We start from the raw sequence: 26,341 nt of genomic DNA, 5'->3' as shown, positions 1-26,341 counted from the left end.
AGTCACTCCTATGGCAGGCCTTAACAATCCTGAAGGCAGAGTGCTTGGAATCGTGTGAGATGGTGCTCTGGCAGGAGCTGAGCCTGTCTGCGGCTTTCGGGATCCATCCCTTAGCCGTTTCCATGATATCGCATACCATATACTCTTAAGTGCATTATAATCCTCGCGGTTATATGCCAACTCTGGTATCGCTTTATCAAAACATGTCGAGTAAGGTGTCATACGAATTGGAATACTAACCCCTCGCCAATTCTGGCGACGGGGTTAGCATTCCACCCTTCTAGAGGGACACGACATGTATGTAACCCCTAACCCCGGTTAAAGTCAAACAGAGCCTCAGCTCCACAAAATGGATGCTGCCACCGAGACACAAGTCTGCCCTCCTGCTGCTGGGAGTCCTCCCAGAGCAGGAGATAAGGACAAAGGGTTTCCTGCCAGGGGCGGTGCCAGCACCGTCCCAGACAGGGTTTTGTGTATTGTAGGTAGGCAGGGCTTTAGAGGAAGGTGACTGCACGTGGCACCCCGGTGCTCACTGTGCATAGGCTGGCTGGAACCAGTTCCAGGGTCACTCCAGACCCTGTGCTGGGGAAAAGCCCGCCAAGGAAGTGGGTGTAACCACCCCCCTCCTAGTCCCACCCCTAGGGCAGGACTTAGTCGCGTGCCAGCCCCTTTTTACAGGATAAAGGTAGGAACTGGCCCCCTTCCAAATCAGATCATCTTTGAATCCTGAAACTACTTTCCACGAAAGGAACTCAAGACTTCTTCCTAAGATTTCTCCCTTGTGACTAAGGAGTAGTCACCCTGCATCCGCAGGCACCATCTTAAGAACACTGCGGTCTGCTGCAAGTCTCTCCTCCGGATCAAGACTGCCCAGCTCGACGAGAACCGGCTTCCCTGGCACCTCTGACCTCTACCTGCATCATCAGTCACGCTGAGATTCGTGGGTGTGACGAGACCTCGAGGGACCGGCCATCTTCAAGACTGCACGACTTCTTTCCAGTAAGCCCGCCGAGTAATTTCCTGGCGAGTGCTTTGGGGTCCGAGAAGCCCCGACCCTGAGCAGCTCCAGCACCGAAGTGCAGCCTCCCAGCATCTCCACGATCTGCGTGGGGCCCTTCTGCTTTTTGCTGCTCACCGCGTTGTTTGGCTACTAGCCCGCTGGCTTGTGGCCTTCTGAACGACGCCCGACGACATTTCTGCTGCTGGTCTGGTTGCTCCAGGCTGGCCCTTGCTCCCTTCCAAAAGAGGAGCACCCCGGACCCTCCTGGTCCACTCAAGACGCCATTTTGAGTCCACCGCGTGGGCTTGAATTAGCCAAGGCTTGTTGCCCAATCCTGGGTAACTTCGACGCCGACAGCTTCATCCATCGTGGGACAGCTCGCCTCTCCATCCTGGTCGCCGACAACGCCTCCTGGTCCGTGAGATCTGCAGAGCCAGCGTCGCCCACTCACCTGACTGCGGTGACTTCGCCCGGTGCCATCCTGGTGCCCACTTAATCACTGGCTAGTGATTCAAGAACTTGGTCCCCTCTGCTTTCAGGTTTCTTCTTCCTCGATCCAGGCTTGGATCCATCGAACTTTTCTTCACTGGTCGCCTGCCAGCAACTTCCTTCTTCCAGGCTCCTGGTCCGGCACGAGATCCCCGACGTCTTTTCAGACCTATGCAGCTGCAGCCCCTGGGCTAGGTAACTTCGGCACTTCGGTGTCCCAGCATAGCCTCACTATCCTAGGGTCAGGATCCACTGTCGTTTTCTTCCCACCAGGTCGGGTTCGCCCGTGAACACTAACTTTGCCTTTACTAGCTCCCATAGACTTTGTCCCGCATCCCGCGTGAGAGTGCACACTCTGCACCCGAGTCCCCTGGGCCTCCTAGTAGTAATCTAACGATTTCCTAGTCAAGTCCTAGCGATTCCAAAGCCTATTAGTACTGTACTTACCTGCTAGTAATTTCGCATTCCACTTTTTAAGTATATGGTTTTTCGTGCCCCTCGGGCATTTGTGTATAACGTGCTAACTTAAGTATTTTCGTAAGAGTTTTGTTGTGTGCCTAGCACCCTGTCCTCATAAAGAGTACAGGGTTGTTGTGATTCTAATAAATACACTGTTTATTTTCATAACACTTGTGTGGTGTCCTTTCACTGGGTGTTCAAGGGGTAATGTGATGGTAAAACAGCTGGCTTAACACGCCCTCTAGAGTCTTAGCCTTAGACTGCTCGTATCCATGCTACTAGGATAGCTGGTCTATAAGGTTGACTTACAACCAATCATCAATAAGGGTTGTTTGGACTGATATATAGTGATCACTAGAATAGTGAACACTGCACATCAGGCCAACTTCTCACACACCCAAACTCTCCACCTCTTGCGGTGTCCCACAGGGCTCCTCATTATCCCCCCTCCTTTTCAACTTATATCTCAAACCGCTTTTGCACTTTCTAAAACACAGAAAAGTCACTATCTACAACTATGCGGACGATTTACAGCTGATATTCCCCCTCAATTCTACGGACTCTACTAAGGAATTCCAAACCACCATGCTGCACATCCAGAGCTGGATGGACCAAAACCATCTTAAGCTCAACCCAGGAAAGACCAAGCTTGTTCTCCCCGGTAACAGCGCCTTAAGCTGGGGCCCCCACTTTTGGCCAGTCTCGATGGGTACCCCTCCCTCCCCCTCTCAGTCAGTGAAAAGCCTCGGGGTCACTCTCTGCTCCGACCTCTCATTGAAAACCCAGGTCGGAACAGTGATCTCTTCCTGTTTTTTTCAGTTAAGAAAGATCAAAAAAATAGCTCATTTGCCAACTCATTCTGCTCTCATTCAGGTGGTAATCGCCTTGGTCCTTTCACGACTGGATTTTTCAAACTCCATCTACTTGGGCTTACCCCTCGCGCTCGTTAAACGCATGCAGATTGCCCAAAATCAAGCGGCCAGATTAATTTTTAAGAGCAATCGAAGGAAGTCGGCCAAACCTCTGCTAGCCTCCCTCCATTGGCTCCCTATAGCCCAACGGATCACCTTTAAGGTAGGCTGCATAACCTTCAAAGCCCTCCACGGCAAAAGCCCCAAGTTCGTCAATCATCTCATTAATAAATACGAACCGACCCGGGATCTTCGCTCTGCCCATTTGTCCTTTCTCTCGCTGCCCATGTTTAAAAAGAAACGACTAGGTGGATCTCGTTTCGCCTACCTTGCCCCTAAAATTTGGAACTCCTTTCCCCTGTCTATTCGGAACTGCACTAAGCTAGTAGAATTCAGGAGAGCCTTGAAGACCTGGCTATTCATACAAGCGCACGGCTAGAGCATTGTTACCATCTGTCTCTTTAGTCACCATCTGTCTCTCAGCGCCATGAAACCTCTGGGTGTCCGTGCGCTTAACAAATCCCGAATAAGATAAGATGGAATGGAATTTATTGTTGGAAGAGCTTAGCGCAATGGACATAATCGAGTATAGCCCATAAAATGAGATTTGCTAGAACATAGACTGGGTGATGCTACAGGAAAACTGGGACTCTAAGAATCTCACAAAATACAAAAGGAAAGGGATGGTTGCTGTAAGTCAATTTATTACTACCTGTATATAACAAAAATATAACATGCTGATCTGGAATATGTATAGAGTTGCACACATTTTACTCGCTGAGCCTAGGGGGGAGGAAACAGGAGGGGAAGTTGTTGTCTTTTTTTGGATTTTTCTAAAACTCTTAATGTAGGGTTGCATGCTGGTGCAGCACTATTTGAACAGCTATACGACACACGAAAGTCATATTGGGATAAATGTAATACACAGCGGATTAACATATGATCTGTATTAATATGAAGAATGTGTCTCATGCCGATAAGTTCAGAATGTATATGATGCTTTACCCTGTAATGTACTGTGATGCATCCTTATAATAAAAACATATGTTTATAAAAAATAAAAAAATAAACATGGGTACAACAGTAAAGGTTATTTTCTGCAAGACATTCTATGAACACCCTTGGAGCAGATTATATACCAAAGGGTAGTACTGTAAATTGGTACTGATCTGCTCCAAAATAAATATATGGTATTTGGCAATGGTTTGGATATGTGAAAGTAGGTGTTTAAGTATATGATTGCTAGATAAGTCAAATTTCTGTAGCTTGAGAATGACGTTCTGCAGGGTCATCTTTATTTCCTCTTAAATCCTCTGTAGAACGGCCTGAGCTGTGTCTGTTGCCTTTTTGTTTCCTCTTAGATTTTGTCATACTGTTTTTGACCAGATCCTGTCCGTTAAAGGGGGTGCTGACGATTGATGTTTGCACCTTTGGTTTGAAACCAGAGAATCTGAGAAACGTGTGTCTGGGCAGTACCATGGCTGTACATAGTAGCCTACTGGCTGTAACTGCTGAATCCAGAGTTGATCTGAGGCAAGCACTGGAGATGGTCTTGCCCTATTCAATGATGCGTTTTACCCTCTTTTGAAATTGTCGAGGTGGTGTTGCATGAGCTCCCCTATTTCTTCCAATTGCTGGTGTTGGTACCTTGAGAGGAGTGCAATTGAGTTTGCTATCTTCCATTGTGCTGGTGCCTCTCTTGCCATGTTTTTCCTCACTGCATCTAGACTCTGCTGTGCCTATCTGGTCTGTAGTGGCTGTATTACTAGTTCTTCTCCTGTTCACAGTGGCAATCAGTTCTGCATGATATTTAATATGTGTAAAGTTTGGGGTAAGGGCTTTATATATTTTTTCATCACTCTAGGTGTGATTGCCTTGCACGGGACTTGTGCTTTTCACTTGTAATACACTAGGCAACATTGGGAGGTAATGATGGTTTTCTTTACGAGGGGTGCAGTGTTTCTAAGAAGAAGGATGACTCTTCTTACTTTTGCTGCATACCATAAGTATCAGCGGGTCTTTAGGTCATCTGGAACAGCTGTTCTACTAGGGTATATCTCTACTACTTCTTATGGTGAATCACCCTCTATCCGATCCAGTATGTTGCTGTCCGAGTCCTGTGCTGCCACTTGTATTATGTGATTTCCTTGTTTGAGGGACTACTTCCAGAACATGTGTGTCCAGTATACATGGATTCTTGTTCTCACTCAATCTATCTCCGTAGGTTTATTCTGCCCAGTTTTACCTGGGTTCTTGTACAACGCCATTAAAACACCAAGTTCTTTCTTTTTCAGAAGGGTATCTGCCATTTTGGCCTCAAGTTTGCGTATCTGTCCTACAGAGGGCTCACCCTTCAACATTGACAGTTTAATGGGTCTTCTGTATCTTAAGGTGTGGTATTTCAGGCTGCTTGTCATCCAACTTCCTCCGGTCTTGGTCCTCTGTTGAAGTGGAGCCAGATGGTCTAGGCTTTCCACCACATCTTTATCTTGGTTTTGTTTGACCCGTGTGGCGAGTCCTTCAACTTTTCCATCATAGGCGTTTTCAACATTTATTTTATTTATTTTTTATTTTCAAGAGTTTTATATAGCGCTGGCTAGACCCGGAGGTTTCAGAGCGCTTTACATGTACATCAGATCATAGTTACAGGTTACATCATAACAAAAGGTTACATAGTTCTTAGAGCATGGCCACATAGTTACTGGTAAGGTCGAGATAAACAATAAGCACAAATACGTAAGGGGAGAAGCAGGCAAGGTGAAGGATTCAGGGGAGGGGGGGTTGGAGCAGGGGAAGTAGACAGATAATGAAGGCGGGAAAGAGGAGGTTAGGGTGAGAGACACAGCATGGGAAGAGGAGGGGAAAGGTGACGGGGACACAAACCGGTAGACGAGTGAAGGCAAACGTCCAATGTCCAGTAAGCTGTGATCCCAGGGGAAGTGGTATCACTTCCCTATGTCTGTTGCGAGCGGCTCCCTTTGCGCAGTGGACTCTCTCAGAGAAGTCTCTGAGACTCCAAGGCCTATATACTGGATCCTTCCCCAGAAAGGGGAGAGGGAGTGCTTTGGCAAGGGGTGACAACCAAACCTCAAGTGTGAGTGGCTCCCTTGGCGCAGTGGACTCACTCAGCGGGTTCGCTGAGACTCCAGAGTATAAATATTGGATCTTTCCCCAACAAGGGGAGGAGTGCTTAGTCAAAGTGCAAAAAAGAAGAGGGGGTAGGCAAAGTAGCAGGCAAGGGGAGAGAATTCGGGAGAGAGGGGATAGGAGCTAGGGACGAGACAATGAGGAGAGACGAAAAGAAGTCTGTCTAAAGACCGACTGGGTAGGTGACGACCAAGGAGGGCTTAGGTTTTACTTTAGTGGAGTCCAAAGTTTTCGGCTCTGAAGACTTTTCTTTCTGAGGCATTTTTTGCTGACACTTCTTTAGCATTGAATGAATGCCTTTCTCTACCACATTGCTTAACTCAATATCTGTGCAAGTTGCATCCTCAACATCGGACTTCTGGATATACTTACCTGTGCCTCCTCAATACTCTATAGGGTGTTCAATCGCCTCTCATCCAGAAATTTGTATAACGTCAAGCTGTCCTAATGCCTTTCCCATGGTGCAGTGTGCTCACCTTGGTTTCTGTCTGATCTTTAGAGCCTTCAGTTTAAAATGGTCGTAGGCCTTTCAGATCTCTAACTTCTAGTCCTTAGGGAGACCGATATTGCATAACTTGTGACCATACTTTGGATAGGATTTTAAAGGAGTATTTTCCATTATATTTAGTAAAAAAAAAAAAAAAAACTACTCCGAATGGAACTGGGCTCCCGAAATGTACATTCTCTGACCCTCCTACAGTCAAAGTTTTCCCCACAAAAACCTGTCGTTCACTCTATCTTGTATCTTCTCCTTCACGGAGGAGTTCTGTCTCATGTGCCTATGTATGCCTTCAGTACATATGTATGTACATTGAATTCTTACCTGGATTGCTATGTAATCTTCTTCGTTCCCATAGCCAAAGTAGGAAAAACGGAATCAACGTGAAAGTAACGCACAGGGGCTCTGTAGGCTTACGTTCAAGGTCACAAACCCTGCCTATGGTTGACCCCCAAAAAGTGAGAACTGTAGTAAATCATGACTTCTAGACCCAACCACTAGATGACGTAGTAATGGATGTACGTGAATTTAGAAGCGGGTCACCCTCCATAATCAAATTTAGTCACATTATTACTTGGGGCGTGGAGTAATGTCATCAAGGTCAGCGAGGGGTTGGGAATCAAATAGTGGAGCAGATGGGCTGCAATTAAGCATTACTGCCCGCTGGCACCAACAGCTGTTATTTACCCATCCCCACGATTGTGGGCCCGAGCAACAGATAATGGCCCCGCTCCAAAAAAAAAAAAGTGAAGTGAAGCTGTGATACCCACAAGGGGCAGCTGTGATACCATTAATCAGCTTTCAAGGAAAGGAGCTTTTCTGAGGTGCAGAGCAGCGCCGGTTTCTCTCCTGATTCCACTGTTAAAGTTAAATATGTACACCCTCTGAAGTCAGGATTGCCAGCTCAGTACTTTTGAAGGGAAATACAGGGTGACTGCAACAGAAGTTGATAAAAATGTTTTTTTTTTTTCTCTTGGTTTCATTCAGCCTTTTACTCATCAGCAGGGCAAAGGGTGGAAATGCCATGTCCAAACTCAAAGGAAGAGCAGCTTTAACCTCATCAGCAGGACAAGGAGAGGAGCATTAGCTGTGTAGTGTCAAGTAGCAGGCTGCTCCCAAAGCGGTTCCACAACAGTAGTTATATATATGCATTCTGGCTGGTCAGATGGATTCTTATGTTATACTCGTGGCACCAATGGAAAATGTTCTGTCTACTGCTTCAGTGTCTTTAACAGGGATCCTAACATTCCCTTGTATTATACATTATTACAGAACTTTTCAGCTTCAACACCCTAGACCTGAAATGTCTGTATCTTAAAAACATCTACAATCGAAGGTATTCTTTAAAGACAGAAATATACAGAAATCTAAAATAAATACTTGCCTTGGACGTCTCAAATATAAGGTCTTTTTCTCCAACGGAGACCTTAAAAGTGCTGCTGTCGGACACGCCAAAGGAAGAGATCTGACTGTAGCAGTAGCTGTCGAAGGGCTCCACGTCACCTTGTTTATACAGAGAGAGAGCCTGGGAGTTGACCCCCAGCCACAGCTTTTGGGAGAAGCTTCCTGCCGAGCTCTGCATGAGAGAGATGGGAAAGAGTTCAGGGAGGACCACTGGAGAGACTATACAAGAATTATCTGGTGGGAAAGCCACACAACGCAAGTCTCGTTCACTCAGCAAATGACCCACGTTTCCTCTCCTTGGGCAGTCTGAGTGAAGTGCGTTAAAAATCAGACCGTATCTCCCCCCCCCCCAACTCGACCCTTGCAAACAACGGGCCATACACACTCACCGCTGAATTAAAATGCTGTGGCTACATTTATAACATAACGTTTATTTATAAAGCGCAAATTCACCCCCAAAGGGGCATCTTGTCGCTGAATAACAGAAGTTTATAGTTATCCAACTGTTGTGCCACAAACACAAGAAGAAATTGTTACTTTCTCTGCACCTATCAGTTTATAGCTTTTTCTGTTGCAGATTCCTAGGCTATGCACTCTCCTGATATTTAGTGTTCAATATGGAATATTACAATGTATTATTTGGTTAACTGATCAGGTTTCCACAGAGCACAACGCACAGGCTGCTTCGCCCAAAACTTTTTTTCGTCTATGGTGTGGTTTACAATTCTTCCAGAAAGTGGGAAAATTAAATGCTATTATCTGCCTCACTTCCAGAGTGCCATGGGTTATGGTTCAATTGATCACTTGAACCAACTCAAAAACTACAGCAACAACAGAACCTTTGTGCCATCCACTGCTGGGAGCTTCTTTGTATCACATTTTACGTTGGCTGCTCAGGGTTAAATAACATTTCTGACTTGTTTGGACTTCACAAAAGGACAGGAGAAACCCTCCAGGTAAGCTTCGACAGGTGGTTTCCAAGAGTAGTTCACACATTCTGTTATGAATTCCAACTTACACACACATACTAAGGCATTTTTCATTTGTGCAAATGTACCAGATGTACATTTACACATGTGCAGGGCTAGAGTCGAGGGTAGACGCCATCACTACCCTGCTGCAAAGCTGGCTGCTTTCAGCCTAGTTTCCTTTTCTACTTTGTCCCGGTGTAATATTCTTTAAATTTCAACATGTTTTATTTATTTTATACAAGAACACAATAGCACTTCTGTTACAGGGTTAGCATAGGTTGTCCCAGTTGAAGTTTATACATCAGTGTCCTAATACAGTGTTTCACATTTGTTTAGCTAACCCCCTATATCGATAATAAGAAAGAGAGACAGACAGAATAAGATAGAGAAAGGGAGAAAGAGAGACAGACAAAATAAGATAGAGAAAGGGGGAAAGAGGAGGTAAGAGAAGGGCAGAGAGAATTACATTTCTTATTTCTGACACCAGAAAACTTTCAGCAGCGCCTGCACATTGTTTGCTTTTGTACCAAGCAGCAACATTTAGGTGGGGAAGGGGCACATCAGATTCCAGCCGGGCCATAACAAAGGCGGAAGTTAAGGGGCCATTAAGCCATTGCTTAATTTGAGCTGGTGGTTTCTGGTGCTCACCATCACTTAATTATCAACACGGGTACTTATTACAGACAGCCTAATTGTAGCACTTTTTATGTAATTTAGAGAAATGAAGAACATCAGTTATTTATTAATTCAATATACATTAAAACAATGAAAACCTGCCTCCACGCCATTCTTATAGCTTTGGGGGCCTGAAATAGTCTGAATTGTCACACTTGTAGAGTGTGATGGTTAGTGGTTGTGTTGGTACTATCACAGGCAGAGTGGGCAGGGGCAATGGATGGTGCAAGCTACAGTGGCCTCCTGATAGGGGCCCTGGCACTTATTTTACAAATTAAGCACTGCATTAAGCCTCTTTTTTTGCTGGCCAAGAGCTATGGGGAGCCTCACATCTAGATGCAATGGAGGGGGAATAAAGGCTCACATCTCATCTCTGAACAGGTACTTAAGAGAGAAATGCTTTTGACTTTGTTCAGTCCCTGTATATAAGAGATATGTATACACTGTAAGAATGTCAGATGTGTTGGTCGCCCCAGCATTTTTTGTTTTATTTCTTTTATAGTTCTTTGGCACATAGTAGTGCTATGAAAGAAATAAAACAAAATAGTGGTATTCAAATTGTTATTTTTGTATGTGTTATGTAAAGCGCTCTGACACTTGCATTGGGATGAGTAGTACCATAATCCATCCCAATGCAGGGTGACAGAGCGCTTTACATCACATGCACAGATTATACAATGACAAATCATGTGTGGACATCAATATATATTAAGGATGTGTTACATAAGACAGTGAGGGTTACCAGGTGTAGGAGCCAATGTCCTTAATTCCTCAGTGTGCTATATCAGAAGGATTACAATTTATGAACTGCAAGTAACAAAAGAATCTCAGCCTTAAAAGCAGTAATCCACTTACATAAAATAAAAATATGTCATCTGCGTGTCACATTTTGTGCTTTGAAGAAGACATATTAACCCTCTAGCTAATTCGATTCAAAACTTCGACTAGGCAAAACACAGATCTCTCTAGCAAATACGTTATCCTCCAAAGATCTTACCATTATTATTATTCCCTGAGATTTAGCTGGCACACAAAGATCTCTGAAGCAGGCCACTAGTGTAACAAAACTTGAGGGGGCCACCCTGCAAAACAGATTTGCTCACAAAAAATATTACACCATGGTGCTTTACTACGGTGTCTAAATAAATTGCTTTGAGATTGTAAAAAATGTGTTCCGAGAACACAAAATACGAATTTACCATAATTCCAACGAATTCCTGTATGTGTGGCTTTGTGTGATACACTGCCGCAACTCTGGAATTCTCTCCTCTCTAGCCACATAGGCTGGACGACAATATCTACAGTCCAACAAAGACTGGGCCGTGCTGGGGCATGCTTTACCCGTTTACTTGTACTCTTGTATAGAATTCCCGTATTTGGTTAGGCCATAAACAATTTCATGTTAAAATCGTCTCATCTGTTGGAGGAATCCTTGGAGTTCACTGGGATTGTTTGGAGGTTTAATTTTCAACAAGGCTGCTTAGTTAGAAAAAGCTTAAGAGATGGCCCAAACAATCCCCTCCTTTTTGCGAGCTTTCCAGGGGTCACAGACAGCCATGGTAATGAGCAGTTGTATTGGAAATCGATGAGCATCAGGAATAAAGTTCAATATTCTAACCAAGTAACCTTCTATTTGCCTTTCCCTTGTACTCCAACTTCTACCATGTCACCCTCTGTGATAGATAATGTACCTTTAAAAAAAAAATCCCTGATGGAATATTTTCGCTTTAGTTTTTGTTTCAGCTCCCATGACTGCCCCTCTTCTTTACTAACTACAACTTTATTAAACGTACTGTAGTTGCACCCTTTTCATTTGGTATGTTCTTTTGTTTCTTCTTCTTGGCTAAGGTGGGCACCTTCTGGACATCTGAGAGCTGAAGCCAGACTGTAGGTGTCATTTGGAAATCAGTCACAACTAGCTGCTAAACAACCATTAACATTGCTCATTAGTGTAGGTATCTTCCTCTTAACGACTTGGACAAATCCGGCCCCTTAAGTCATTCCATATTCTAACTACTCTCTGTATGCAAGTCGGGGACCCGTAGCACTCCACATGGGTTGAGCGTATTCTTCCGTGTGACTGGACAATTGATGTGGGAGTGACTTGAAAGCGCAAAAGCATTGGATAACTAGATATTTGCAGACCTTGTGATAACATACTTAGCCCGGACATATTCTTGATTAGCCCTGATGAAGTCTGTTGTCACATCTGCAGCTTAGACTAAACACGTGGTGGAAAGGCAAAGAAATGAAAGACTCTTGGAAAAATAAAGGCTGTTCGTGGAACCTTTACTACAGAACTCTACGTTGCAATATTTGGAAGTGCTCGAAGCTTTACACATACTCTCTATATATATCACTTGTGTTTTTGTCTATTTTTATGATCACTTCCTTCCATGATATGTTGCATAGGCTGAATAAACAGCATTCTCCCAGAATCCCTCAACACTTAAAAAAAGTTGGTTCCCGCAAACAGGGGTATAAATAAGCTACTGCAACTCAACATCGTATAGCCTTTTACCTCAAGCTACTAAGCAATTTCCACCCTTCTCACACGAGTAACTGAAAGCAACCAAAGACCACATTACCATGAAAAAGTCCACATCGAAGAGAGTGGATCCAAAGCCGGGACACTCCTTCACAATTGCCACATAGGCCACCATGGCCTCCTGCCTGTCCATTCCTTGCAAAATCTTCCACTTGTCCACAATGGCAGACATAACATTGGCCCCTTCTTCATTCAAGCGTCCTTTAAACTTCAGGTCCTCCTCTGCCTTCTGTTTGACGAGGGAGTTGTTCCAGAGGCCATTGGGCAGTGCCCCCGATAACAATCCTGCCCGGAAGTTCATGCTTGGGCACTTAGAAGAGAGCGCCGGTTTGCTGGCAGCCAGAACTCGTGACCGGAGCACCAACATGGGGAAGAGATCCTCCAGTCTGGGAAAGGGCGAATGTGTGGAAAAGTCACTATTAAGGAACTGCAGTCTGAGCGCCGCCAACGATTGCAGGGTTTCCTCTGACGTGGCCATGTGTCCTTGCACCACCATTTCATGTGCCTAGGAGGGAAAACAACTTTGTTCAGAAAGTAGCTTGGTTAGGTCGAAAACACAGAACTGCCTATCCCCAAAACATGTGAATAAAATACTGATATAAAGCTTTCTCATCCAAGTCTCAAAGCACTGCAACACTAGCGATTTATGGAGGACAGTGTGGGGGAAAAACATCAACATACAACAGGGGCAGAAAAACAAAGACCTAGGCAAGAGACCTTCAGAGGATGAATAAGGAGAGAAGGGAAACAGACAATAGACATGAGGCCTCATCACAGAAATTGCCTTGAGAAGATACTGGGACTGGAATTAACAATTCTAGCCGGTATTCCCCCCCATACGTTCACAGCCATTTCGCATTTCAGTTCACACAAAGGGAAATATCCCAGTGGCCCCCCTCTGTACTTAAAGGGACACCACTGTCACTCAGCACCAGTAGTGGTCACCACCCTCAGTCCATATCGCTCTGCGTTTGCAGGTGTCTAATCTTTTGCTCAGCACCGGTGCGTGCTTGATCTAGATCTTCAGGAGCCGTACAGCTATTCTGAGAATGGCTGATTCTGGATGGTATACCTCGCTGCTCTGTGGTGTTAACATGTCCTGGTGCGGTGGCAGTTTCATAACTCCGCTTTGTGGCCATTTCCACTAGGTTGGAGAAGAAATGCGTTACCTGTAACTGCAGTTATCTAGTATTGGTATCTTTCATAGATTCACATGCCTGAATCATTCCCCGTCATCCGGACTCCCATCCCGACGACGGGGAATGATTCAGACATGTGAATCTATGAAAGATACTCTAATACTGGATAACCATGTTTGTCTGGCCCAATGGGTTGCTATCAGTATTAGAGTGACAGCGGATTGTTTGCGTCTCAGTAGCACCAGTGATATGAGGTAGATCGGGGAAAAGAGCATGCAAGTTTCCCTGACCATTCTATCGACAGGGTATTCCCTAGTCATCTGTGGTGTGGGTACCAGAATGTAAAGCGTTGGTGTTTCGCGTTCTCTGGAGTTGCAGAGAGAACTAAGTGTGGAGGGGCCCATCTGTTAAGAGATTGTCTCCACTATTTCTAGCTTCAGCTCCCATTCATGCGAGACATTTGTCTGTTTAGCCTGTCGGCTTCTGTGTTTGCCACTCCTGGCAGATGTATTGCCACTAGTGTTACCTTTCTCTTAATGGACCATACATCCATGTCCTGTACTAGTTTATTCAACCATAGTATTTCCTTGAATCCTCTGTGACAACCACTGGATCCACCCAGTTGACTATAACCACTGTGTTTGTAGCAGCTACTGCAGTGGTCTCTTGAGGAGTCTGCATGGAGTTTTAGGGATATGCAAGGTGCCAGCATCAAACCCAGATCTTTTGACTGGGTGTGAGTGTTTGATTGGTTCAGATGCTCTGTCCATCACCACCCCTTTTTGTACCGCTTTTGGCCGCCATAAGTGTGGCAGGGTATGCTCAGACGTGAGTCCCTTGCTCACTTTGCCACTGGATTCAAGCAAGCCGGGCTGAAGACGGCTGTAATGCCAGAAACCGGTCCTCGGAAGCTTGTTTCCGGTCCAGGGAAGGCATGGCTTGGCAGTTCGGGCTGGGCTGTTCCCATGAGGCACAGGGTCAGACTGATTTGCATTTTGCCTTGTCTGAACTGGGGTGGCAGAGTGGGCTAAAGAACGGTGATGGATCAAACCCAGATCTTTTGACTGGGTGTGAGTGTTTGATTGGTTCAGATGCTCCGTCCATCACCACCACCCCCTTTTGTACCGCATGCTCATAGCAGCATTTTTTGCTGGAGGCGGGGAGCTAGCAGGGACCGCAGGGCTCCCCAACATAGCATGCTGGGTGCCCTGGGTGGGCTCCAGGGCACCCAAGAGAAAGAGGCCAGGAGGGATGGGGTCCTCTGGCTGGATTTTTAGCTGGGCCCTGTGGGATGTACTCACCGGGGCCAAAATAGGCCCAGGAAAGAGTGCCGTAGAAGGATTAGTTACTTACCTGTAATCCTAGTTCTCATCCAGGGGTATACTCATCAAAGTCATAAGCTATGAATAATCCCCGCCCATGTGCGGGATCCCGGAGCATATAGAAAATACATATAAATATATATGTATATATATATGTGAAAACATATATTTGCAGCCTAAAACATTTCCTAACTGGCAAAATTGCCGCAACATTACATAAATTAGCATACATACAGTAGTACTCTTCCAAACCCTAAGGAAGAAAGAGAGCAGAAAACATTTGTATACAACAATGCTTTATTGCCATAGGAAAAACCTGTAATTGCAGGCATTTGCCAGTAGGCTGCAGTAGAGTATAAAGTAAACAAAGAAAACTGACACCTTGTCTTTAAGGCATTAGAGTAGGGGTACCGTGCCTTTAAGACCTGGAGGCAACCCCCTGCTCCCATGATGCACCACAGGTGACAGTTGGGTCAGTTCTTTTTGGAGGTGCATAACACCTGTGGAGATCCACAATAAAACATCTCATAACTGTGTAACTCTGCTCGTCCGGGGAGGTGGGCGGGAGCTTATGACTTTGATGAGTATACCCCTGGATGAGAACTAGGATTACAGGTAAGTAACTAATCCTTCTCATCCAGGGGATACTCATCAATAGTCATAATGTATGAATAGATTAGCAAGCTCATACCCAAAGTCTCGCGGACGAGCAAGAAGTATAACAAGCATTGGAAATGCAATAGGTCTCGCAATAACGCGAGTCTGAACTATTAGCATTGTAAATGATAATGCCCTTTATTTTTGCGTTCTGGTTTTTGGAACATAAATAAAAGGCTTTGTCATTTACAAGGCCTATAGCTTAAATTTGCGTTAAAACGAGACCTATTGCATTGTAATGGTGGTGGTGCTGCTGAGTTTTTTCGGAATCTGCACTCTGAATCTGCACCCACAATCTGCGAGTGGCGTTGCGCGGCTGAGTGGCGTTGCGCGGCTGAGTGGCGTTGCGCGGCTGAGTGGCGTTGCGCGGCTGAGTGGCGTTGCGCGGCTGAGTGGCGTTGCGCGGGTGAGTGGCGTTGCGTGGGTGAGTGGGGTTGCGTGGGTGAGTGGGGTTGCGTGGGTGAGTGGGGTTGCGTGGGTGAGTGGGGTTGCGTGGGTGAGTGGTGTTGCTTGGGTGAGTGGCGTTGCGTGGGTGAGTGTGGTGTTGCGTGGATGATAGTGGGCTTGCGTGGGTGTGAGTGGCGTTGCGTGTCTGTAAGTGTTGCTGTGTGGGTGAAAGTGGCACAGAGCCTTTGATGTGGCCTGGCGCAGGAGAAATGCTGCTGCTGCTAATTAAATACAAGAGCGGCCGGGAAGCGGCCGGGAAACACAAGTACGGCCGGCCACATAATTAGGGGAGGAGAAGCTGCACAGCACACGCTGGGAGAAGCCCTTTGATGTGCTGTGCGGCCGCGATGTGCGCTCTGTGCTGGGGGAGGGGGAGGGCCATTAGCCTGAACTCTCGGCAAGATCAAACGAAGGGTGGGAGGGACATTGAGGAACAGGAACAGATGGCCATGAAAGTGTATGGGCCAAATGCGCGTGCCTGTACGTGCACTCGAAGAAAACGCCACGGAAAAAAGCGGTGGTTTGACAATCCGTTCGAGCACTTGAATTCTCCCCCATTTCCCATTGCTTCGCAATGGTAAAGGACGAGACCTAAAAACTTCACAGAATGACTAAGACATATATTGCAAATACATCTTATGCAAACAGGTTCCTTAACGAGGCCTGCCCTACTCTGGCATCGGCCTGAGTATCTGAGTCCAGGCAATAATGGCGGGTAAAGGTATGGACAGACTGCCAAGTTGCCGATTTACAAATTTCAGAAATAGGAACATTACGAAGGAGAGCTGTAGTGGAAGCTTTCCCTCTAGTAGAATGTGCATGTGGTTTACCCTGCAAGGACTTGTTAGCTAGTTGATAAGCTAAAGCTATACAGGAGACAATCCAGCGAGAAATTGACCTTTTGGAAGCTGACAGGCCAGTATCAGTACTACCATAATTAACAAAAAGCTGGTCAGACTTTCTAAGAGGCAGGGTTTTTGACAAGTAGAATTTCAGGACCCTCCGGAGATCTAGAGAGTGTAATGACCTCTCCGGGGGAGTGGAAGGATTAGGAAAAAAAATAGGTAAGTTAATAGACTGGTTGATATGAAAGTCTGAAACTACCCTAGGCAGGAAACTTGGGTGCGTTCTTAAGACCACCCTGTTGACATGAAAAACTGTGTAAGGCTCCTTGCAACACAAGGCCTGGATTTCACTGACCCTACGGGCAGAGGTAATCGCCACTAGAAAAGCAGCTTTCCAGGTCAAGTGCTGCAAAGAAGCCTTATGTATAGGCTCGAAAGGAGCACTCATCAGCTTAGTCAGGACAATATTAAGCTCCCAGGGAGGGGAGGGGGACCTCACCGGTGGGAAGACTTTTTTCAGACCTTCTAGGAAATCTACAGGCATAAGGAAGAAAGATGTCTGATTAGGAGACTTCCTATATGCTGTGATTGCAGCTAAATGAACCCTGATGGAGGGATATTTCAGGCCTGATCTCGCTAAATGCAATAGATATGGAAGAATCACCTGCTCTTGGCCATGTACCGGGTCAAGAGAGTGCTCATGACACCATAAGAAGAACCTCTTCCACTTGAAAGCGTAGGACTTCCTAGTGGAGGGTCGTTTTGATTCTTTAAGAATAGTCATGCAGTCTGCTGGGAGGTCTAAATGTCCATACTGGATGACCTCAGGAGCCATGCCGTCAAGCGAAGGGAAGGAAGGTTGGGGTGAAACACCTTCCCCATGTCTTTGGTCTACAAGTCTGGACGGCATGGTAGGCGCCGGTGAGGAACCTCTGACATCTGAAGAAGATCGGGGTACCACCACTGGCGTGGCCACTCTGGTGCTATCAGGATCATTCTGGTGTTGGTCCTGTAGAACTTCTGGATCACCGCCGGGATCAGAGGCAGGGGAGGAAAAGCGTAGAGTAATGTCTGCGACCAGCTGATCAAGAGACCGTTCCCCAGTGATCCCTGTTGAGGGAACCTGGACGCGAAGACGGGGCATTTTGTATTGGCCGCGTCTGCGAACAGGTCTACGTCCGGTACGCCCCAACACCGAAAAACCTCTTGAGCCACTTCCTCGTTGAGCACCCAATCGTGCGCTTCTACGAAGATTCTGCTGAGGCAGTCTGCTTGGACGTTTTCAATTCCTGGTAGATGAACTGCCACTATGGACAGGCCTCTTGCTAGGAGCCAATGCCAGATGGCTTGTGCTTCCAGGGACAAGACTCTTGACCTCGTGCCTCCCTGTTTGTTCAGATAGAACATAGTTGTCGTGTTGTCCGTCTGAACCTGGAGGTGGTTGGTGCGCAGATAAGGATAAAGAGACTTGAGAGCCAGATGAACTGCTCGAAGCTCCAGGAAGTTGATATGGTAGCCTTGCTCTACTTCGGACCAGAGGCCTTGAACTTGGAGTTGGTCCATGTGAGCACCCCAGCCTTGAAGGGAGGCATCCGTGACAATTGACTGAGATGGAGGAGGACGATGGAACGGCACTCCTCGGAGCAGATTGGATCGTTTCAACCACCATCTGATCGAGTCCCTGGCTTCTTGAGGAAGCAAGACCCGGTCTTCCCACTGATCCGATCTCTGAGACCACTGATCTTCGAGGGCTTGTTGTAGAGGTCTCATGTGAAGGCGAGCATTGGGCACGATGTAAATGCATGAAGCCATCGATCCCAGAAGAGAGGACACTTGTCTGGCTTTGGGGGCTTGATTGTCCAGAAGAAAGCGACCCTTCAGGAGCATAGATGACAACCTGTAAAACACATATCCAACACACACGTCCCCATACCCACAATTCTCTCAAATCCCCGGAGGCTCCCAACCCATAACAACAGAGGTTCCATCCCTAACAACCTCAGAAAAGTCCCCCTCTCTCTAGAAGGCTCGACCACCCTTCTCACTCCCAAACTCAAATGCATCCTACTCAACTGCAGATCGGCCCAGAGACACTCCTCCGACATCGCTGATCTCGTCTCAGCAATGGATCTGGACCTAGCCATTCTGACTGAAACGTGGCTTACTGAAGCCTCTACCCCGATAATGGACATATTAGTCCCCCCCAATTATTACATCATTAGACTGGACAGGCCTGTCAAGACGGGCGGGGGAATTGCATGCATTTTTAGGAGCAACCTCTCCGTTACTAAAGCCGCCTCCCCCTCCCTTACCTCCTGTGAACTCCTCTGCCTCGATATCACCAGCGAGGGCAAACAAGTTTGTGCTTTACATCTCATCTATCACCCGCCTGGTGACAACCTCATATTCACCCAACAACTCATGGACACGATCACATCCAATGCCGGTCGGCAGATCACCAAAGTCTACCTGGGTGACTTTCACCTCCACTGGAATGATCAGAAAGACACAGAGGTGAATAGTCTCAAAACTTTCCTTAATGCGCTTGACCTCACCCAAATATGCGATAGACCAACACACGACAAAGGCTCGATACTCGATCTCATCATCGCCAAAGAGGACTCTACCCAACTGGAGGCGATCCAACCCTGCGACTGGTCAGATCACCACATTATCACCTTCTTTATTAACGAAAAAGTTAAACCTAACCCGGTTCAACCCACCAAATCCAAAACCTGGAAAAGGGACATGAAGAATCTTAACCCCACTACCCTGCCTCCCCACATCGGCAGTCTCCTCCTTCCCCCAGGTGTCTCGGATGTTCAATCACTGACCGACCACTACCTTGACTATATGAAATCAATAGTCAATGAAGTCGCTCCATTGCAACTGGAGAGTCTCCAACAAAATTTCTAACCCCTGATATGATGGCAGACTCAATGACGACAGGCGTACTATGCGAATGGCAGAGCGTACCTGGAGATCTGACCCCTCATCACTGCATCTAAAAACGCTTAAAAACAAGAGAAATGCCTACTTTAGGAAAATAAAGCGCACAAAGTCGGACTTCTTTAGCCGTCAGCTGGACCAAGCAAAAAACAGGCCAAGAAAACTGTTCGAACTAATTAAGACTCAAACAAAGACACAACCCTTACAATCAAACAACGCAACAAGCGACACCCCACACTGTGAAGCCTTCTCTGCTTTCTTTAAGCTAAAGACCGACAACATAAGAAACAACCTCGTCATGGATTTAAGCCGATTCCCCAACCACACCAGAATGTCTAACATTCAACCTAAAAACAAGGCATCCTGGGTGTACTTCGACACCTACTCGGAAGAAGCAATACACAAACTACTCTGCACCTTGAAGCCCTCTAATCACCTCACAGACCCCCTACCTGCTAATGCAGTAAAAGACTTCATCCCCTTGCTCCTCCCTCTTTGGACCAAAATCATCAACAGCTCCCTTCAACAAGGTCTCATCCCAGACTCCCTCAAGGTGGGGCAAGTCACACCTACACTCAAGAAACCCACAGCTGACCCGTCTGACCTGAACAATTACCGGCCCATCACCAATATCCCCACCCTGGCCAAACTGCTGGAGAAATGTGTCCAACTCCAACTAACAAAACACATTGACCAATTGGACCTCCTCAACCCTCACCAATCAGGCTTCCGAGCGAAACATAGCACGGAAACAGCTATGACACACATAATTGATGACGCCCTCCAAATCCTTGACCGCAATGAGTCCTGCCTCCTCATCCTTTCTTGACCTCTCTTCAGCATTTGACACGGTCAAACATGAGAACTTATTGGAGCTGCTAAGCACTAGAATGGGTCTATCGGGAACTGTTCTCAAATGGTTTTCTTCCTTCCTTCATAACCGGTCGCAGAAGTTCAAGATCGACAATGTGCTATCTAAACCGGTGCCTGCAGATCTAGGTGTTCCACAAGGATCTTCCCTCTCCCCCACACTGTTCAACCTCGTCATGGAACCGCTCGCCACCTTGCTCCAAGCATCCAATGTTCAATTCCATATGTACGCCGATGACACACAACTTTACCTAAAGCTACAATCCCCGTAAGATATCAAACTTCTGAATTCCACACTTAGCAACACACAATCGTGGTTGGCCGATAATCACCTCAAACTAAATTCGCTGAAAACTGAGTTCCTACTCATCTCACCCCCGGCGAAAACTTCCACCACCCAAACTTGGCTCAATAACCTAACAGCACTCAATGTCCAACCTACTATCGTGGACTCAGCGAAATCCCTAGGCATCACAGTCGACGCCAAGCTCAACATGCAACAGCACGTTAGCAAAGCCACAAAAGGGGCTAATTTTCAAATCAACACACTGAGGAAACTTAAACCCTTCCTCCCTGCCAAAGACTTCCTAACTGCTGTACAAGCTTTAGTCATCCCTCGCATAGACTACGGAATTGTGGCCCTCAGCGGACTCCCGCTTTCCACAACAGCACCCCTAAGAGCCTCCCTGAACGCTGCCGCGAGACTCATTACTGGCTCAAGAAAACATTCGCATATATCCCCAGACTTAAAATCTCTAAAATGGCTGCCTTTTGAAGCCAGAATACAGCTAAAAATTGCAGTAATGACACACTCGGCCGTGCACCACATGGCACCCAACTACCTCGCGCAAAAGTTGTCTATATCAGGAGGGTCGAGATCCAATCGTAGTACAAAAAATCTACTCCTGAAACCTCGCAGATTCCGGAAAGAAAAAACATACAAGCGCTCCTTCTCAGGAATGGCACCCAGGATCTGGAATGCGCTCCCTCCGGAAACCAGGCTTATCTCCTCCACTGCACTCTTCAAGAAAGAGGTGAAAACAATCCTTCTGGCCAAGATCTCCTGAACTTTATAGATACTGGATCCGAAACTCTGCATCGCTCTGTATCACTGATCACCTTGTTCTTTGGCACTATACTCCTACTTTATGATGTCACTACTACGCTACTCTCTTACTACCGACCAATATATGTTAACACTTTGGTGTATTGTCTCACCCTCCCGATGCCCCCACCCAGTGCTTTCTCTATCCTAAGAAATTGGTATAAGCCATCCACACATCCAAGGCTTTACCTAAACCCTTCTGTAGTGGGAGCAATGACTTGTGACTTCTTATATTACTTGTTTACCGGATTGTATTTTGATATGTTTCTGTACATTATTGTTATCCTACTATGTTAGTGATTACTATGCTGCTCCCATTATCTTGTTCATTCCTGTTGCCCCTACCCCTGTATCTGTGAAGCGCTCCGATATCTGTAAAGATCTTGTTCGCGCTATATAAAACTTTGAATAAATAAATAAATAAATAAACCTCTCCTCCGAAGACACACGCTTGCCTGTAGTGAGTCCAGAGAAGCACCCAGGTAGTGGATCCGCTGAGAAGGGTTGAGAACTGATTTTCTCAGATTGACGTGAAGACCCAACGAGTCCATCAGTTTGAGGCAGAACGACAGATGGTTCTGAAGCAGCGACGGGGTGGAGCTCTGCAACAGCCAATCGTCTAGATATGGATAGACGAAGATCTTTCTTTTGCGGAGAAAAGCAGCCACCACCGCCATGCACTTGGAGAATGTCCGAGGTGCAGATTTCAGGCCAAACGGCAGCACTCGATATTGGTAGTGACGACGTCCGATCTGAAACCTTAGAAACTTCCGATGCTTGACTGACACTGGTATGTGGAAGTAGGCGTCCTGCAAGTCGATGGCACACATCCAGTCTCCTTGATGAAGATGTGGGAAGATCTGATGCAGGGCGAGCATACGGAACTTTTCTTTTCATATGAATTTGTTTAGCCTTCGAAGATCTAGAATGGGCCTGTATTCTTTGACAGTTCCTCGTTTTTGAACCAAGAAATACCGGGAGTACACTCCTTGATTTTTGTGAATTGAGGGGACCTCCTCTATGGCCATCTTCTCTAGAAGGACGGAGACTTCGTCTTGTAGCAATTGACTCTTGTAACGTGGAAGATGTCGCGATTGGAGGAGGACTTGCGGAGGAGGAGATTTGAACCTCAGCAAGTAACCATGCTGCACAATATTCAGCACCCATCTGTCTTTTGTAATGGATTCCCACTCTGTCAGATGATGAGAAACACTCCCTCCCACCGGAGTGGCGAACAGACGTGGAGGAAGCAATGGCTCAGGGCTTAGGAGGTTGCTTTGAGGAAGGCTGCTGTCTGTTATTGCCACCTCTTCCTCTGCCAGGACGACGCTGCTAGAACTGCGTCTTCTGCTGAGACTGAGATTGCCACTGAGGGGTTTGAACCCTCTGTTGGAAAGACCTCCTGTCTCCATGGCGAAAGCGTTTCTTGAACTCCTTGCGCTTTTCTAATCCCACAGCCTTGACGGTGTCCATTTCGGCTTTCATTTTGGACATTTCGTCGTCCGCGTGTGGACCAAACAGAGATTTCCCATTGAAGGGCAAATTCAAAATCTTCTTCTGGGCGTCTGGCTTGAGCCCTGTCAGGCGGAGCCAGGCCGAACGACGGGAACAAATACCACTTGAATAGCCATGGGCCGCAAGGTCAGAGGCATCCACTGCGGCGCTAATAACTTGATTGGCTACAAGGACTCCCTCCTGTATAGTCTCCAGAAAATCTTGGCGATCTTCCTTGGGGAGCTTGTCTGTAAAGCGAGTCAGGGAGTCCCAAAGGGACCTGTCGTACCTTCCAAGCAAGGCAGAGGAGCTAGCCACCTTCATAAAGGAAGAAGAGGTGTTGCATACCTTCCTACCAAACGAGTCCATACGTTTACTATCTTTTTCAGGTGGTACTGAAGAAGAAGTAGAGCCTGCATGGGACTTCATGATTCAGAAAAGGGGGTGGTGATGAACAGAGTGCCTGAATTAAGCAGACCACTCTTACCCAGTCCAAAGATCAGGGCTTGATCCATCACCGTTTTTTAGCTCACTGCACCATCCCAGCTCAGAACTTGGCTATATGCAAATTAGTCTGTTCCCGTCCCAGTGCATGATGGGAACAGGGCAAACCAAACTACCAAGCCAATTCTTATACTGGGAAGGAAACAAGCTTCCGGGGACCGGTTTCTGCCATTTCAGGCGTCGTCGGCCCGGCTTGCTTGAATCCTGATGGTGCAATGAGCAAGGGACTCACATCTGAGTATACCCTTCCACGCTTAAGGTGGACAAAATGAATCGTTTTTGGCCACTATAGGTGTGGCAGGGTATACTCAGACATGAGTCCCTTGCTCACTGCTCCATCAGGATTCAAGCAAGCCGGGCCGACGACGCCTGAAATGGCAGAAACCGGTCCCCGGAAGCTTGTCTCCTTTCTGGTGAAGAATTGGCTTGGTAGTTTGGTCTGCCCTGTTCCCATGATGCACTGGGCCAGGGACAGACTAATTTGCATATAGCCAGGTTCTGAGCTGGGATGGGGCAGTGAGCTAAATAACGGTAATGGATCAAGCCCTGATCTTTGGACTGAGTAAGAGTGGTCTGCTTAATTCAGACACTCTGTTCATCACCACCCCCTTTTCTGAATTGCATGGGACTTCATGGCATCCGCCACAATAATGGAATCCGCAGGAGGATCCGATCTGAGGAACAAGGGATCCTCTGCAGGGGCCTTGTACTTCTTGGCTATCCGAGATGGAACAGATCCCACCACTGCTGGTGTGAGGAAAGTAGCCATAGCCGGTTCTAGGAGGCCGGGGACCAGGGGCAGTAGAGGCCTGGGCGCTGTGCGATGACGGAGGGTATCAAAAATCACAGAAGTGGGAACCACTGGAGTGTGCATCGTAATATTCAGCTTTTTTGCTCCCCTGCCCAGAACATCGGAGAAAGTTGCGAGGTCATCAATTGGACAGACTCGGGAAGGAGGCATAGAGGAGAAGGTCGGAGAGTAATCTCGGTAAGACGACCTAGACTAGGACGACCTTGTGGAAGATCTTGTACGCCGCCTCTTATGGGACCTGTCACGATTCCTGCTGTGACTGTCCCTGGACCTAGAGCGATGTCTTGATGGAGACCTCGGTCTTGGCCGGATTGGAGATCTTGGTCTGACAGGTGTTCTTGGCCGCACTGGAGAACGTGATCTGGCTCGAGATCTTGGCCTGGGTGAAATCCTGGGACTCCGAGGAGATGGTCTGGCCGGAGTTTTTGCCTTAGACAGAGAATATGTACGGGAGTAATCCGAGCCCGGACTACTCTGTCCAGACACAGCCCCTTGAGGATGTTGAGACACCAAGCTGCATGACCTGCCCGCAGATCTGGGCGAAGATTCTGGAGAGACCTGCACGATGTTCAAGCCAGGATATGATGATTTGCCTCCTGAAGTCTCAGAACCAGGGGACTCCACCACCGGCACTTTATCCCTTGACGGCGAAAACCTCGACGTCGAAGACGTTTGGGTGACTAGTGGCGTCGAGCGGAGTGATGCTCTCGACGGCGGCCGATCACGTCGAGCAGGACTCGAATGAGAACCTCGACGTCGATCCGGAGACTTCGACGTCGATCTCTCTTGACGTCGATCAGATGGAGATGCTCGTATCGACGACGACTCTCGACGTCGTGTCGACGATGACCTTCCTCGACGTCGCGTCGACGGCGACCTTTCCTGGCGTCGCCTCGGCGTCGACCTCCTTGACGTCGAAGGATGGGATCTGGCAGTCCCTCTCGACGGCGGCCCGCTAGTCAGCGGCGACATAGATGCCGTCCTAGCTCTCGACGCCGATCCCCTCCGGGGCGGCGGAGAGTGTCTCGACGTCGACGGAAGCCTCGACGTCGACGGAGACTTAGATGTAGTAGCAGCCATGGACTTCGAGCCCGAAGTATGGCGCCTCGACGCAGACTTACTTGACTGCGGCGGCGATCTTCGACGTCGTGAAGATGATCTGGGCCTTTTCGACGGCGACGGAGTTCTTCGACCTTCATTCCTCTTTCTGGAAACAGGACAAGTGGAATGACGCCGTTTTTGGCCGTGCTTGCTTGTAGGAGAAGATCTAGGGACTGTGGAAGCACCCACCTGGTGACTTTTGTCCATCTCCTGCATGGCATGAAGTCGAATCTTCTCCCTGTCGCGAAGAGTCCGACGTTGAAATTTTTTACAGTGATGGCACTGATCAGGAATGTGTGTAGATGGAAGGCACACAATACACACAGAATGTGGGTCAGTCAGAGCCATCTTTTTGTCACAAGAAGGACATTTCCGAAACAGAGCAGGCATTCTGACAGGAAATTCTTGTGGGTTACCACAGAAAAATAAATCCGAAGCCTTATTTATTCAAAAAATGTCGAAATCTAAGAGAAAATTCTCTCAAAAACACAATTTCAGTTGAAAACTGAAGAGCTCAAGCTCCAGGATCCTCACAGAAGGAGCCGGAAAAAAGAACTGACCCAACTGTCACCTGTGGTGCATCATGGGAGCAGGGGGTTGCCTCCATGTCTTAAAGGCACGGTACCCCTACTCTAATGCCTTAAAGGCAAGGTGTCAGTTTTCTTTGTTTACTTTATACTCTACTGCAGCCTACTGGCAAATGCCTGCAATTACAGGTTTTTCCTATGGCAATAAAGCATTGTTGTATACAAATGTTTTCTGCTCTCTTTCTTCCTTAGGGTTTGGAAGAGTACTACTGTATGTATGCTAATTTATGTAATTTTGCCAGTTAGGAAATGTTTTAGGCTGCAAATATATGTTTTCACATATATATATATATACATATATATTTATATGTATTTTCTATATGCTCCGGGATCCCGCACATGGGCGGGGATTATTCATAGATTATGACTATTGATGAGTATCCCCTGGATGAGAACTATCACTCTTT

General features: G+C 47.0%; 1 protein-coding gene across 5 annotated transcripts in view; it reads right to left on the bottom strand.

The window, feature by feature from the left end:
• PLEKHH3 (pleckstrin homology, MyTH4 and FERM domain containing H3) overlaps positions 1–26,341 on the bottom strand; it is a 294,750-nt gene that overhangs the window by 23,268 nt on the left and 245,141 nt on the right. For all 5 annotated transcript variants that reach the window (XM_078645364.1, XM_078645365.1, XM_078645366.1 and 2 more), the window contains exons 11-12: positions 12,144–12,608; positions 7,890–8,081 (exon numbers count right to left, since the gene is read on the bottom strand). In XM_078645364.1, coding sequence (XP_078501490.1) covers positions 7,890–8,081; positions 12,144–12,608 — 657 coding nt within the window. The remainder of the gene's footprint in view (positions 1–7,889; positions 8,082–12,143; positions 12,609–26,341) is intronic.

This window comes from Lissotriton helveticus, chromosome 5_1, assembly GCF_964261635.1.
Source record: "Lissotriton helveticus chromosome 5_1, aLisHel1.1, whole genome shotgun sequence".
Classification (NCBI taxonomy): domain Eukaryota; kingdom Metazoa; phylum Chordata; class Amphibia; order Caudata; family Salamandridae; genus Lissotriton; species Lissotriton helveticus.
The sequence above is the reverse complement of the archived record's forward strand: the minus strand, read 5'-3'. Positions and strand labels throughout refer to the sequence as shown.